The sequence below is a fragment of the Euprymna scolopes genome, chromosome 24 (genome assembly GCF_053919585.1).
Source record: "Euprymna scolopes isolate OS-2025 chromosome 24, ASM5391958v1, whole genome shotgun sequence".
Lineage (NCBI taxonomy): Eukaryota > Metazoa > Mollusca > Cephalopoda > Sepiida > Sepiolidae > Euprymna > Euprymna scolopes.
The window spans coordinates 75183284-75200371 of NC_136505.1; the positions used below are offsets into that span (position 1 = coordinate 75183284).

The 17088-nt window shown below is 31.4% G+C and overlaps 1 protein-coding gene and 1 pseudogene across 1 annotated transcript in view; both read right to left on the reverse strand.

Moving 5' to 3' along the window:
* Positions 1-2250: 2250 nt before the first annotated feature.
* LOC145247048 (U2 spliceosomal RNA) lies at positions 2251-2383 on the reverse strand (annotated as a pseudogene).
* Positions 2384-5690: 3307 nt separating this feature from the next.
* The window catches only part of LOC145246771 (beta carbonic anhydrase 1-like), a 139679-nt gene continuing 128281 nt past the window's right edge, over positions 5691-17088 (reverse strand). Inside the window, exons 3-4 of the mRNA XM_080108554.1 lie at positions 15481-15720; positions 5691-6195 (exon numbers count right to left, since the gene is read on the reverse strand). Coding sequence (XP_079964680.1) covers positions 5989-6195; positions 15481-15720 — 447 coding nt within the window. The 3' untranslated portion in view covers positions 5691-5988. The remainder of the gene's footprint in view (positions 6196-15480; positions 15721-17088) is intronic.

The window sequence follows — 17088 nt, forward strand, 5'->3', positions numbered from 1 at the left end:
AAAGCACATTGTAACACCCAATATCTAACTTTTCTTTCATAAAATGCAGATATACCGTCGGTAACAAAAATATTTATAAGTTAATTAAAAGAAAAAAAAGGAGGAAAGGCATCTCAAACACAGCTTAAAGAAAAATAATTTACCCGGGTAAATATGCTAATATGCATATAATGGCATTAACTTGTTTCCCAAATAAGAAATGCCTGACTCTTTTCTGCTTTTCTGTCGGGGTAATAGCAAAGTGTTTACAGGCAAGAGACATTTCCTATATATATAATCAAATTAAATCGTTTTAACAGAAAAAGAGGATTCCGAAAACTTACTAAAATTTCAAAACGTAGATATTAGAATTATAAAAATTATGAATCAAGGGAAGTAACTATTCTCGAAATATATTCACATAAGACAAGCTGAGTTATCTACCATAATATTCTATTTCCATTCAAACTACGTTATCAACCGTAATGTGCGACCTTCTTCAGATCTTTTATCGGAGTCAGTATATGCCAGGATTTTTTTCACAGAATCTCCAATTCAATTTATTAAAAAAAATAAAAATAAGTGGATATAATTCACTTCTTTTTTGTTTTGTTTTTTAATTTCATTCAATATCTTAGGACTTAATTATCTTTGAAATAGACTCAGACAAAATATTTATCTTCCAAAGGATTTTTACAATGAATTTATTGAACTTCAAAATTTAGCTGCATTTGTCAGCTTCCAAATGCCACCATGAAAACATTTTTCATTATAACTTTTTTTCTCCCCTCCCAAATAATTTTTTTCCTTTTGGAAATTAACTTTTAAATACAATCAAAAAGTAGTCAGAAGCCTACAAAGAAAATTGCTTTAAAAACTATGCCCCCCCCCTATTTTTTCCGCCATTTTTGCCATGCCTACTTTCAGAAATGAAACTTGGCTCTTGTGAAACGGCAAGCAGAGACTGGCCAAAACAACTGGATATGCAATAAAATAAAAAACCGAGTTACTAAAAGAAAAAGAAAATGAACTATTCTATACTGTAAATTATTATCAATTCGTTGTGTCCTTAGTTATTTCCTTTTTAATTAAAAGAATTGTTAGAATGCGAAAGAACTTGATCAGACACACAACAAATAAAAATTTGACCAAATATATTTTTTGATACACAAGAAAATTTACCCTCTTAATACATATCAACTTTAGTTAAATATTTCATGTAATAACTCCTAAAATGCTTAATTCTTTTTCTGAGCTCATTTCATTTTACTTTTAAAGGTTAAAATAACTTAACTTTTAAAAGTAAAATTAATCAAATGCCACCACCTTTTTTTATTCGAATGCTTCATTATTTTTTTAGGGGAGCGGGGCTGCTAGAAATCATCTGTTACGGAGCATTCCTTAAAGAATGAATCGCAAATCATCCAACAGTGGCTTTGCTGTTATATTGCTGTTCAGTACAGTCCTCTATGAAAATTAGTATATTGCTACTTGCTAGATGCACCTTTACCAGGAAATGCAGGCTGGGCTGCTCAAGCATTTTTGTGGACTGGAGTGCACTGATCCTTGTGTACTGATTTTTCAAATTGAAAATTGACCTTGTGTCAAACTTCTTGGTAAATAATCTTTATTTAGTTTGGGCTCGTCAGTTTTATGACTTGTCAACCATTTAAGGTGATTTAATACTGAAATATATTAATTAATAAACGATTTACTGTATAGAATTGGTTGAACACAAGTTGCTATTCAACTTGTTGATACGACTACAAAATCAAGTGAGGATGTTCTATTTTTTCCTATAGACCCGTTCTTAGAAAAAGGATATTGCTAGTCCATACTTTGTTGGTGTTCCCATGAAAAGTGTTCTACTTTGGTTTATTTTTGCAAGACATTCACAGCAAGAACTTGTATTCAACAACAACAGAGGCATTCCTTTCCCCTTCCATATGCGTCAAGCAGAACTTCCATGGACAGAATTTCTTTGCAAGAGATTCTCCATCTTTGGAGAACATTACTGTAAGATTGCTTACAATTTGATCTTCTTCAAATCCAAGGACAACCAAGTCTCATCCTAAACCGCCTCAAATTAATCAAACGCTGTTCATACCATTGATCAATGTTACTACTCCCATAGTATTCCTCATCTTTTGGCTAGTAATCATTCCCATTTCATGAACTATCTAAGAGTGGCTGCTGGCCTTGATACGTGGTGACCTATTTACAATGCCTCCCCACGGGACAGAGACACCAGGGTCGTTTTTTAACGTAGAGAAAAGGTACAAAAATAAAAATTGTCTCAGTCGTGAAGGACTGCTCTTCCACCGAAAGAGAACAAGAAATGAAAGTGCAGCATCTGAAGAACAGATACTACACTTTGATCTTGGCCAAAAGGCCAAGTAAAAATCCAGAAGTAAATCAAGGGAGGCAACTATTCCCGAAATGTAGTCAACTAAGACGAGCAGAGTTATCTTCCGTGATAATCTATTTCCATAGATATATTAGTACAACAACCATAATTTAATTGATTTCATAGTTGATTAGACTAGTCATGCCATGCACCCCTCCCTTATTTGTGAACGATATGAAAAGACTTTTTAGACCAGAGTTTGTTTTTTTTTTCATCCATTTTCAAACGATAAATCCATCGGTAGAAAACCTTGTTTCATTTTACCTATGGAATCTTTGGGCAATTCTACTAAAATCTTCATCGTAATAAATTGAGGAAATAAAGCAATTAATAACAGAACAGAAGCCGCCCTGCCCTGCTCCTGTAGCCAAAATGTTTGGAAAGGAAAAAAAAAAAAAAAAAAAAAACGTCATTTTTTTTTTTTTTTTTTTTTTTTAAGTATTTGAAAATGAAACCAGTTGAAAATAAGAAATCGGTTATCAAAATGTTTACAGCAGAAATTTAAAAAAAAAAAAAATGTTGGCTCATCCCTGACTCGTAAATTTCGATAATGGACTCTTACGAATTAAAGTATTGTCTCTAGATCTGAATCTGAAAATCAGATAAGATAACTTTATATGTTAAGCTATGACAGTTTCTGAGATTATCTACTATATATATAATGGTTTTAAATGGTGCCCAATCATTTTTTTTTAGGACTTTTCCAAATTGACTGAAATATTTTGCTTGCTTTTAAAGGCAAAATTAGTATTGTTCACTTGTAAAAAAAAACTTGTAAATTACTTCTAAAAAAAAAAAAAAAAAAAAAAAAAAACAGAAAAATTACAACTTTCCACAGAAAACACGTTTTCTTGTTCTTTATTTTTTTTAAACAAAAAACGAGATCACTTAATGCTTATATATGTAAGATATGTAGAAATCACAAAACACTGACATGGCAAAGGCAGGGCACATTGTGGTATATGAAGATAACTATTTATGGACTCATCACCACCAAAAAATATACTGAACTTTATAGGCGGGGGGGGGGTCACTTTATGAAGAAGCTGGGATACAATAACCCAATCACAAAAAAAAAATTTTTAATTGCGTTTATGTGTGAATCAGGATTGGATAAATATGATGATATGGTTGAAAAAAGCTGGAGTTTTGTTAAAAGCAATTCATATCACCAATATGTTTTGTTAAAAGCAATTCATATCACCAATTGATGTTTTGTTAAAAGCAATTCATATCACCAATATGTTTTGTTAAAAGCAATTCATATCACCAATATGTTTTGTTAAAAGCAATTCATATCACCAATTGATGTTTTGTTAAAAGCAATTCATATCACCAATATGTTTTGTTAAAAGCAATTCATATCACCAATTGATGTTTTGTTAAAAGCAATTCATATCACCAATTGATGTTTTGTTAAAAGCAATTCATATCACCAATTGATGTTTTGTTAAAAGCAATTCATATCACCAATTGATGTTTTGTCAAAGAAAATTGGCTTCAAAGTTTTGATTCGCCCCCCCTTTTTTTTTTTACAAATTTTAGTGTCATAAATTTTAACTAATTTTCCACATTGTCATTAACTTGAAAATTAACTTTAAAACCAAACAGAGACAGTAGACCTTTGTTGATATATAAATTGCTCAATTTCTTTTCACAGATATTTATAAAGTTGATTCACTTGATTATTTGACTGCAGTTGCATGGCTTTCCGTTCAGAAATGTTTGATTTTGCTCGATTTTTCATTCAAATATATAATCTTGTCGAAGAACATTATATACATTTCTGATGAATAGATATGCCCTGAAACTGCAGTAAAGTGTTCAAATAAGTCAAATTTATTTTATCTATTGAAAGCTAGAACTTGCCATTTTTATTTTATCATTTCTTTTTAATATCATCAGCAAGGTTTTCATTATGAATAAACATGGAATCTTATAGGAGTACATATTGTGTTGTGTAGAAATTTTTTCGTTTCAGATTCAATCCAAATGTGAAGTCTGGTTTAATAACAAATTATATACACTAATATATATCAGCTGCCATATTTTCAAAGCAAATATTCAGGTTTATAGGGTAAGCTTTTTTAACAAATCAGACAATAATTAGTTCATCCTCCAAAGTTTCTTTAAAGTCTAAAGATGAATTTATCTACATATACAGAATATCTATATAGTAGTATAAAAATATACTTATGGCAAGGTAACTCTACATAAACGTCCTTGCTTCATTTCAAAAGAAAATTAGATTAAATTACATTTAGCCTGATGATTCCTTCTGGAATGAAACAATCGTTTTTTGCTGTATTTCCATACTAAGTTCTATTCATGTATTGAGCACTAAAACTCCCCTAAAATAAAAAATAAAAAAAAAAAAAAAATTACATATAATATATGCAATATATTATTGCAGTGATTTTCATGCTATAAGAGTTTGCATGTTTAACGAAGTATATAAAGAGGAATCAAAGGAGTCAGAGTTAAATAACCACAAAATTAAAAGAGTAAAAAGAAATTCTTGAGTGATCAAGTCTGTCTTCGGAAATTCTCAGAAAACATGTAAAATAAATTCTCATTTGTTATTTTCTCATATACAACAATTTTATTTTGATCATAGACAGGAAGATTAGTTCATTCTAGTAGATGGTTTTTTTTTGCTTCTTTTTTTCTCAATTCATGTAGCTAGAAAACCCTCCTTATCTGTATACGTGACCTTCACTGGCCAAAACAGTAAGCACCCCCCCTCCGATATCTATCACATGAGCATAACCTTTGGCCGTCATACAGCGACAGATTCTCAATATCTGTGACGAAACTATAGCACATGTTATTCATTATCACAGATATGAATCATATTAATTGATTCTCCTGCAATACATTTAATATATATATATATAAATACTTAAATGAACTGATTTCTAAAATTAAAAACTCCATGGTCCCGAAAGTCGTGGAGACAGTGCCAAAAAGCAATGACATAATTAAAAAAGTTAATACACAAGAATTTGTTTTAAGACTTGTTTAGATTGATAAAAAAAAAAAAAATTTTTTTAAAAGATTTTAATTAAGTTTGAAATTCGGAATTAAAAAAATTTAACTACATTTTGTTTATAATTAGGACAACCCATGAGAAATTATCTTGATTTAGGCTTCAGTGATTTTGAAAAATAAAAAATAATTTCTTTACTGTGAAAAAAGAAATAAACACTTCACATGTCAATGAAGGATGTTCATTTCTGAAAAATATTAGATGTATATTATTTCAATACTATACATTACTGTGCATGACACAGTATTGAAATAAACTAATTCATATTAATTGCGCACTTTCATGGGTTTTTTACTAATTTGTACTACATGCTAAATCATTTTTTTTTTTATCTTTTCTCACAACTTCCTTGAAAAATAAAATATTCTTTCAAACTATTTTTGTGGATAACAATCATGTGTAGGGAACTAATCCAAGGTTTAAATTTTTTTAAATTCTTTTAAAAGCACATAATAGTGCCACAAACTAGTTTGTCAAAAAAAAAAAAAAGGGGGGGAGATAACAGTAAAATCCATAAATCAAATCATGCGGTGATCCGTCGGGTCAGTTTGGTTTAATCCGCAGGATAGCATTCTTGCATTAATTCCTTGTAAGATTTCTCTGTGATTTCTATAAATCTTTTGTTGTTTCGACTGAAGAGGTAGACATCGCCCGAGTAGACATCAAACCACATTGCATGAATTCGCATCTGACCCTTCAAGAGTTTATCTTGCACAAAAGGGAAACCGGCAACATGGTGCAGTTGTTGAAGAGAATTTAACTGCAAAAATTTAAAAAGAAACAATTTATTTCCAAAAAGAAAAGAAAAATTCAAGATCAGCATTAATGATTACTGTTAAGACTGTGTTTTTGATAGCAGACGAAATATCTTCAAGCCATATATGGTCTTAACAATTATTAAATATTGTTTATAGAGATACAATGTAGTTTTTCATTCTTCATTATAATTAAAGTAATTTGGAGCTGTAATAAAAACACTAATAGTTAATTAACAGATGACATCGTAGTTTCAAATGAAAATATCTTTTATTGGTTTGTGCTGAAAAAGAAATTAAGTAGCTATAAAGTTAGTCTTTATTTATAAGTACTTAACTTTATAGCTATTTAATTTAAAGAAAATAGATTCACTATATCTTTGGTGAGTTGAGGAAACCAAGGAAATGTCTGCTCTGAACAGTGTACTAGTTCCGATTCCCCTCTGGGAAATAAAATCGTGCAAATACTGTGAGAACTTCCGATTGGTTGATGGAGGGCAATCACTGCAGTGGTCCACCTGTCTTCTTACATCAAAGGTAAGTAGCACATAATACCATTAGAATATGCGATTGCTACAGATATTTATAGGATTTCTCATGCTCAAGTATCTGTAAGAATGTTTTTATAAAGCTTTTATGGGTGGCACTATAGTTTTGAGTGAAAGAAAAACACAAACTCCATAATCATAAAATATGGCTTTTGGGGTTTGTAGAGAAGTGATACCATCATGAAACTCCAGTGACTTCTGCTAGCTGTCTTTTTTTTCTGGTTTGGTTTCTCATAGGAAAACCTTTAGCCAACTGCCTTTTCATTTTGAAGAGAGGGGTTGGCTATAATTACCTGTTCTTTGCTGTATTTCTATCTTATCTTTCTGTAGTGATTAATATCAATAACTTTTGCACACATTCAGTTGAAGTTTTCACACCTACATGATATGGTGACTGTCCTCTTTTGATTCAGGATGAACTGTGGGGGACAAAATAAAAAACAAACTGCAGATGAAATAAATCACACCAGGAGAATAATTCAACCTTGTTAAATTTACCCTTTCCTGATCTTCCAGCTGTCATATTTTTAATGTCCCAATCAGGTATTACATCCTCCTTTCAGAGACAATGGAGAGAGGACTTCTTTGGAGGGGAATGAGTTTATTGCCAGTCACCAGAAGAACGATATTCTTAGAGAGAACCTATTTTAGAAAAATGACCAAACTACCCTTCAGAATTCTGAATATAAACTGAACTTGTCACTTTAGAATGCAGAAGGTCAAATGAAAATTTGAACTTGGCTTTCATTGTTCCCTTTCTCTAAACAATGATTGCACCCATGATTTATTCTACTTTTAATTCATTTCATTTGAGTTAAGAAAAGTTCCTCAGTAAAGCTTCTGTAGTTACAAACTGGTTTATTAATTCAAGAAGGAAGAAATGCTCACAGTTACTTGATGTAAATTACTAATAACTTGAAAGTACCATGAAGTAAAATTATAGTTTTTTTTTAAAACATTGATCACAATCAATTACAATTACATCCTGTATATGAAAAAAGCAATGATTTGAAAGCATATGATATGCCACACATGAACTGATTGGTTCCTGAGATTCAAATTGTTTTGTTTAATTTCTTTTCAACTTGTATCAAATATTATACAATGTACAATTATGAATGCTGATATTAATGTAATCAAGTGAAATGGAAGACAAATGGAGAGTTTTACAAGGAATATAAATTAAGTTGACAAACTGTACCGATCAGAGTGATTGGTTTAGCAATTCGTTTGTTTCATTCATAAACAAGAGAAAAGTATTTGTTTGCAGTATGATGTATGGAAAGCAAGTCTTACCTTTGAGGGTATGTAGCGATACGAGAAATAATAAGATTTTTGTGTGTGTGTTTAACGGCATGTCCACCCTTGTTGGATTATTTCATGCCTAATCGTGGTTTAGTGTTTAAATATATTTTTTTTTATAAACAAAATTATTTGAATAAATATATTTATAGTTGAAGTATAGTTTGCACTAAGATTTGATTCAATTCGTAAACATTTTAATACAAAATTTAAAAAGTAAATGCATAAAATGTATTAAAATGTGAATAAATTTGCAATAGATAAAAAAAATTAATATGAATTTGCGTTATGTGTGTAAATTTGTAATGATAAATATTTGCTACTTAGGTGTAGTTGCATTTGTGTAAATTTGTATAAAAGTGTTATATTTGCGTAAAAATATTTAAAATAAATTTGTATTACGTGTGTTCAATTTGTATTAGTAAATATTTACTACTAAGGTGTAGTTACGTTTGTGTTAATTTGTATAAGTAAAATTTTATTTAATTATACTTATGTATATTAAATGTGCAAAGGATTAGTTTAGAAATACTAATTCATATCAATTTGTATTGTCTTGCTTATTCACATGTATATGAAAATCTATATTTTTGTATATATAACAATTTCTTTAAGGTAATCGATTATGTGTTCGACTTTTATGTTTTCAACAAGTTCTTTTATATTGCTGTCTTTGTAATATTTTCGTCTTATAGGCAGAAAATCAATGCAGTCAGTAAGAAAATGTGTTGTTGTCAGCGGAACCCGACATGCAATACACATTGGCTGGTCTTCTTTAAGTAAATATGATTGGGTTATGTATGTGTGACCTATACGCAATCTCGTCAATACAACTCTTCCTTTCTATTTTTCCTGGAATATTGTTCCCAGTTACCAATTGTTGGTTTAATGGCATATAGTTCATTGTTAGTGTAACCATTCCAATAAATTTGCCATTGTTTTTTAATGCATTCATTTATATTTTTTTTAAAATCTGTATAGGGAACTTTAAAGTTTTCATCTTGATTTTGATTTAGAGAAGCTTTTGCTGCTGTGTCTACCAATTCGTTTTCTCTGATACCGATGTGGCTAGGTATCAAGCAGAGCACATTTTCTTTTGTTTTTAAAATTTTGCTCATTCTAGCCTGTAGTTTTACTAACAACGGATTGTTAGACTTTTGAGTTTTTATTGCTGTTATAGCTAATAGCGAGTCGGAGAAAATGACATATTTTGTGTCCCTGGAGATGAAATCAAGTGCCAAATCTATCGCACAAACCTATTGCATTAAAGATTGAGGTTTCTTTCAAGAGATGTTTTTTTTTAATTTCTCCACTGCCTGTTGCATCTGTTTTGAGCCGTCCGTAAAGATGTTTAGGATAATTGTATTTGATTTGTTCAAATTCTTCTTGATAAATAATTGCTAAGACTTAAGTCAACTTTTGGTACTATAATGTTCCAAGAAGGTATTTTTGAAGTAAATGTTTTGTGAATTTTTGTTATCGGGATCTCTGCTTCTTCAATAATGGGTTCCATTCATAGGCCAAATGTTTTAATGGCTTTTTCTTTTTGTTGAAATAAATGTTTGTACTTGGGATAAAACGTGCAGTCGTACGCAGGATTGTCGGGATCTGCCTTCAATTTTGTATAATATAGCAGTGCTAACTTGTTATATCCGAGGTTAGGTGGAGGCTCATTTGCTTCGGCATACAAACTTTCTACTGGAGATGTTCTGAAAGCTCCCAGTGCAAGTTTCAGTCCTGTATGGTAAATGGGATTTAAAATTTTAACATAGGATTTTCTTGTTGCTTAGTTTATACAGCTGCCATAGTCAATTTTTTTTTATTGAATTACGGATCTGTATAGGTTTAACAAGGTCTGCCTGTCAGCTCCCCAGTTTGTATGGGCCACAACACTCAGAAGTTGCAGTGCTTTATTACATTTTTTTTTAAACATAGTTTATGTGGGGAATAAAATTTAGTTTTTTATCAAAAATCATTCCTAAAAACTTGAATTCATCAACAAAGGTGATATCTTCTCCATTGAGTTGTAATTTGGGATCATTGTGTAATTTGTGTTGATTGCAAAAATGAATGCATTTGGTTTTATTTTTTGAAAATTCAAAACCATTTTCTTTTGCCCATTTATTCATTTTGTTTATGCTGTGTTGTAATTTTCTTTCAATAGTATGGATGTGCTTGGAACGGTAGCTTATAGAGCAATCATTCACGTACAATGTTCTATTTATGTCAGGAGTTCCTTTACTATGTTGTTGATTTTTATATTAAATAGGATTGTTGATAATATACTTCCCTGTGTCACACCTTCTTCCTGTTTATTTATATCGCTTAGAGTAGACTATGCATACTCTGAAGGTTCTGTTTGTTAAAAAATTTTGAATAAATTCGGGAAATCTACGTTTAAGTCCAAAGTCAAATAGATCTTTTATAATTCCGAATTTCCAGGTAGTATCGTAAGCTTTTTCTAGATCGAAAAAGACAGTTGTGGCGTGTTCCCCTCTTATGAAGGCTTCTCTGAAATAGCATTCTAAGTTGACCAAATGGTCAAGACATCCACGATTTTTACGATAACCACACTGTGCATTGGTTATTAGTTTGTTTGTTTCTAAATACCAAATTAGACGATGATTTACCATTCGCTCTGTTTTGCACATACAACTTATTAGTGAAATTGGTCGATAATTTTAAGGATCTGAACAATCTTCTCCTGGTTTTGGTATTGGAATAATCGTTGTATGTTTCTAAGATCCTGGAACTTCTTTTTAATCCAAATGTCATCGTAGATTTTTAATAAAAGTTCTAATGAAGTTTTTGGAAGTATTTTCAAAAAACTATAGTCGACCTCATCTGGCCCTACGGCTGTGTTGTGTGATTTGTTTATGGAATTTTCCAATTCTCTTATTGAAAAAGGTTTATTCCAAGTTTTTGGAATTGAAGTTTAGCTTGTACTTTTCAATATTTTCCTTGATGGTTTGGAATGCTTTGTTATAGTTTTTTGAAGAAGATTTCTCTGAAAATATTTTGGCTAATTTGTTCGCTATGACCTTCATTTCTGTTATTTTGGTATTTTCAGTAAAAACATGTTTAATTGGTATCGGATTATGTTTTCCAGAAATGTTTTTAACCATTTCTCAAACTGTCTTTGGTTTAGTGGAAACATTGATTTTGCTGACATATTCTTGCCAGCATTCTTTTTTGGCTTTTATTATTCTGCGTGATTTTGCTCTATGCAATTTGTATTCAATTAAGTTGCTTGTTGTTGGTTCTTTATTAAATTTTCTTAATGTTGCTTTTCGTAGATTTATTGGTTCTTTACATTCTTTGTTAAACCATGGTCTATTCTTTTTTTCCTGAAGTAGCGTTTTTGGGAATGCACTCTTCTCCTATTAATATTAATGTTTGTGTAAATGTTTCGATTGTATCGATGTTGTTTTCTGTCAGTTGTTCTGAGCAGAGATTCTTGAATTTTTCCCAGTTGGCTTTGTTAAGCTTCCATCTTGGTGGATGTTGAAATATTTTTTCATGGCTTTTGAGAATGATTGGGTAGTGATCGCTACCACAGGCATCGTCGAATACGCTCCAAGAAAAATCCAGATAAGTTGAAGAGTCACATATGGTTAAATCAAGTGAATTAAGCGATCCATTTGTTGGACTGATGTGAGTGGCTTCTTTTTGGTTGAACAAGCATAAATTATTTTTATTTATTAGATTTTCAATTTTCTTTCCATTTCTATCCGTTTTCTTGCATCCCCATAAGGTGTTATGACTTTTTAAGTCCCCTAGGAAAATAAAGGGTTTGGGTATTTGGCATATTAAGTTCTCCAATTCATTTTCATCTATTTGTTCATGTGGAGGTATGTATAAAGAACAAATGCTTATCGGTTTGTGTAAAGTTACTCTTATGGCAACCATTTGCAAATTTGTTTTTAATTCAATTTGGCTCCGGGGTATGTTATTTTTAATGAATACTGATACACCGCCAGAGACTAAGTCCTGTATTATGAATGTAGTTATATTGTTGATAATGTTTTATATTCAAATTGTCCTCTTCCTTAAGGAAGGTTTCTTGGAGACAAATAACCAAAGGATTAAATTTGGTTTTCAACAACAAAATTTTATTGTAATTTGCCTTCAATCCATGGCAACTCCATTGGATTATCTTGTAATTCATGATTTTTTTATTGGTTTGAGAAGTAACTTCAGTTTCCATGTCTTCTAATTCAGTAAATCTAGTTGTAATAGTAGTGGCTTCTGTTTGTGGTAATTTCTTTATATTATTTTGTTTTTTAGTAGATGTATCTTTCGTTTGTTTTTCAAGTGTGTTTCTTTCACCATGGGGAAGACGTATTGGTGATCTGTGTGGTCTTTCTTTTGATCGATATTGTTTTTCCTTAGTTTCGTCTTTTTAGCATCTGCACGACATACTGGTGATTTTTGTGGTCTTTCTTTTGTTTTTTTTTGATGTTCTGATTTTGGTTGAGAATTTGTTTTATTGTGGTAACATTAGTTGTTGATTTAATGGGATGATTAATTTTTGATATGTTTGGTCTGATTTCATTTATAAATTTGGACCAGTTGTTTGGTCTCAATTGTAACAATTTGTTTATTAGTATTTCATATTTGGAGTCTTGGTTAGTGATGTTGGATGATATACAACTTGAGAGTACGTCTTTTCCTTCATGTATCCATCTATTATTTTCTTGGCTTCAAGAAAGGAGATGTTTTTGGTATGTTTTATTGGCACTACTTCCTTTTCTTTCTTCCAGATTCTGCATGCTCTAGCATAAGCAGGATGGTTTTCTCCACAATTTGCACATTTGCAATCGAGATTGCAGTCATTGACAGTGTGGTCTGGATCTTTCTGGCCACATCTGCCGCACACTGCTCGTCCACTACATGCATCCTCATGGTGCCCAAACTTCTGGCATTTAAAGTACCGAAGAGGGTGTGGTATAAAGGGTTCAACGTTGAACCCAATTTTGATTTCTTTTGGGATAGTAGGTCTATCAAACTGCATAATGTAAGTGTTTATAAGTATAGGCTGATTCTCTTTTTTTATTGTAATTCTTTTAACGTTTATTACTCCTTGGTTTTTAAGTTCTTTTGTTATATCTTTAGTAGTGCACATTGATAGGTCTTTCGATTTTACTACACCTTTGGATGTATTCAGATTCTTGTGTGGATAAGTTTTGATATTTATGTTATGGAAAGTTTTCATTCCTAGGAGAAAAGTGGCATATTTTTCTGTTTCCACTTCCACCAGTAAAGTTTTATTTTTTAAAGTTTTTACATTTTTGGGGGTAATATATGCCGATATAATTTTTCGTATAATAAACAGTGATAAGTCTGTTATATTGGTTTCTTCGGTGGATTCTAATGCAATAAATTTTGAGAATGTTTTGTGTAGTTTATTATCTGAACTATCCGAGTCAACGTGTAAGCGCTTGGAATTTTTATAATTGGCCACATATGTATATTTAAAAATTCAGTGTTTATGCTCCCACCCACCTCCGAGTCCAATATTGGGGCATGTTAGGGGGGAAACCTATTTGCCTTGTCATGCCAGGGCTACATAAAACAGTATACATGTCCCAAATGTGAGCCATAAGCACCTATATTCCTTAGGTTACAAAATCCAAGTAATTTGTAGTAACTTCCGGCACTATACAGCCATGTCATGACTTTATTCATTTGGCACATTTGACCCTAGCCACCACCTTTTAACACATGGAAAAGAGGAGAAAATATGTACATAGTTTACAGTGGTACAAAGTAGAAATGTATTTGTTACGGTTTGGAGGAAATTGATAGAAAAGTAGATGTGTTAGGGCTTGACGTAACTAGCCGATTGATCGGGCCCCTCCGACCGCCCGTCTACTCTTGTACGAGGCTAAAGTGAAGTGTTGCAACTGATACCCTTAATTTCCCTAGATATCAGTTGCTCAGCCACCAGGTTCCTTTTCCTAGGCATTACGGGTCGCCACCCATGGCCAACAGGTGGCCCCATTGAGAGGCTTTTACTCTCTGCAGGGGGAAAGTTGTTGGTGTATTCTAATGCCCCACCAACGGGGTTGGAAAGTAGGGAAGAAAAAAGAAAGGAAAGGGGGCTGTTATTTTTGTTTTTGCAGAACATAATTAAGTTTTACAAAAGAGAATAGAAAAAAAAAACAGAAAATCGATGTAGGTGATCTGGCAGCACCAGAAATAATATAAGAATGATACGATGGACATGTAATGTGATTGTTAACATCATGCTTAGATTTTATGATCTCAGAGGATAATGAAATCTGGACAGTATAGTCACATATGCAGAAGGGAAGACTTTGATGTTATGATAATGTTGAAAAAAAAAGTTCTTGAATTAGTAGATGTAAGATATTTGAGGTAGTAATTTTAGTTCAGTTTTCAAGGAAAATATGGGAGGAAATGATAAGGATGAATATAAGAGAAGGATGGATAAATAAAAACCTGGCCAGAGATAGGTTAGTTTAGAAGTGAATTTCTAAAAAGCGTTCCATGCATGCGAGCATGTACCGCAGACATTAAATCGATTATGTTATCAAATTAATTAGAAATTTGTCTGACAGCTTTTATTTTGTCATTTAATTTAAAAGTGAAATTAATCGTCTAATAGTTAATATTTTTTTAACAAAATTCTGATTCATGAATTTTTTGTTTGTTTTTACTAATAAATCTCAACTTGCTAAAAGTATTAGAGGAGAAATGTTAATGAGATGGATTGACAAATTATGAATATTATGAGAGAAATTGAAAATAATGAATTCCATTTAATGACGATTTATGACAAGTTTTTATTGATATTAGATTTGAAGCTGATCATGCTACAGTGCTCAGGAAAACAATCTTATAGTAACATGTTCCATAGGTCTGCAGTACTTGGAACAAAACTGGTTATTGATATTCTGTTGGAGGTTACACACACAAAGAGAAAGAAAATAAAAATTCTTTGCAGTTGTGGTAGCTAGACAAGTTCTTATCGTGAATGTCTCATAAGTAGTCACCAGATATTGATTACTTTCTGTAGAAATAGCAATGTTTTCTGTAAGAAATTAACTGCAGCGATCATTCCCGACTAGCATGCAAAATTGATTTTGTACTCCGAGCAGCATCTCCACAAATGTGGCAGCAGTAGTACTCCTCTACCATGTGAGCTATCTCTCATACAAAAGATTCCATGAAAAGTTTGATATTTTCTGGAATGATAGAATGATCCAAGCGTTTATTCAAAACTCAAATGTTAGACATTCTAGAATGAAATTTTTTAAATCAAAACTAGAATATAGCTTCTAAGCATATGCTATATTGACAGATTGTACATATCTTGAATTCAATCTTTGTAATTTTAATTATTATCTAGACAAATAGATAATGTCTGAGGCAGATATTTTGCTTGTTTTATTATATCAATGTTGAAGCATTTACCTGAGAAAGTTTATCTTCAATAGAAAATTTGTTTTCTGGATCGATGTATGCTTGGAAGTTGAGCTGACTGAATCGACCATTGAAAGGCACTGGTCCAATATGGTTCTCATTATCTTTAACAAACTCAGAAAATTTCTGCACACTCGGTGTGCCATATTTCTTTATCCACATCTGCAGAGGACCACCACAATGGTTGTGGTCATGACATTCGTCCTTAAGTTTGTAAAGCATGTTTATCGCCTGAAAAAGACAAAAGGTTTATTGAAAAAATTATTTTAATTTTTTGTTCACTTGTTTGGCATGGAATAGCATATACATTAATTCTTATATTCAACGAATCCATCATGAAAAAGAAAATTGTGCTTACCTTCGTCACATGCTAAAATGGAAGCAGCAAAAGTACGGGAGGAAGAAAGTATTTGTTGTGTGTGTGTGAGGGGGGTGGGGAGGGGGTAAAACAGTTGGAAAGTTAAAAGAAGAAAAAATATGCTTATCTGCCACAGTTTAGTAAGGAGTGGGGTCTTTTTTCTAACCACATTTTTCCATTGCATATATTTTTATAAGTTATAATTTTTAAAACAGTAAAAAAAAATGTAAAAAATAAAAAACTAACAAGAATATATCTTTATAATTTATTCATGATTTTTTTAATATCCCAAACATTGGTTCCATATGTACAAAATATGAAATTTTAAATTTACATGGTGCAAATTCTTTTGGCGAGTGTAGATGAATTTATATAGAGAATGATGTACAATATAAATGCAGTTTTTATGATTGTAGCGTGATAGTGAATCTAGTCATTAGACATTTTATGAAGACCGGCCTTTTCTCCTCCATATTTTTTAACTCCTGTCCAATTTTGTTAATGTAACTTTACATTAATCGATTAATTCAGTTAGTGGCATTGCTGTGAGAAAGAAAATTTGTGAAAGAAGGAAGGTTGTGAAAGTGACAAAAAGAAAACGAGGAGAGAAGCCAAAGAGTAGAAAATACAACTCGTATGTGTATGAAGATAATTCAAGTTTTACTGTAGGAAAAATTATTTTCTTCAGATAGAAGTGGCAAGGGAAGAGTAAGAAAATGAAAAAAGGAAAAATATTTCTGATAAAAAGTGTCTTATTTTTTATTTTATTAAAAAATAAAATGTGTTTTTGAAAATGTAATTACTTGTCCGTTATCATTATATTTAATATTTTTAAATTAAAAAAAGAAATATGAGGTTAGTCTGGAAAGTAATAAGGCTGAGTGAAAGTATGGGCGACAGAAAGATAAACAGATTGCATTATCATCTAACACTCTTTACTTTCTGCAACCGTTGCGATTTTGATTCTATCGTCTATTCTTCACCAGGACAACGCACCTGCCTACAATACACTGAGCATCTGATAGTTCCTACCCAGTAAAAAAAAAAAAACTGCCATACTGAAACAATGTTCAAATTATCTTTCTCCTTGTGATTTTTTTATTTGCTAAAACTCAAAGTGGTAAAAGATAAGTAGTGCAAAATAAAGCAATGAAAGACAAAGATCAGTGGCTTGACAATTTTTTATAAGCAACAAATATAGATAAAGGAAATACAACAGCTGACGTTTATTAACATATTTT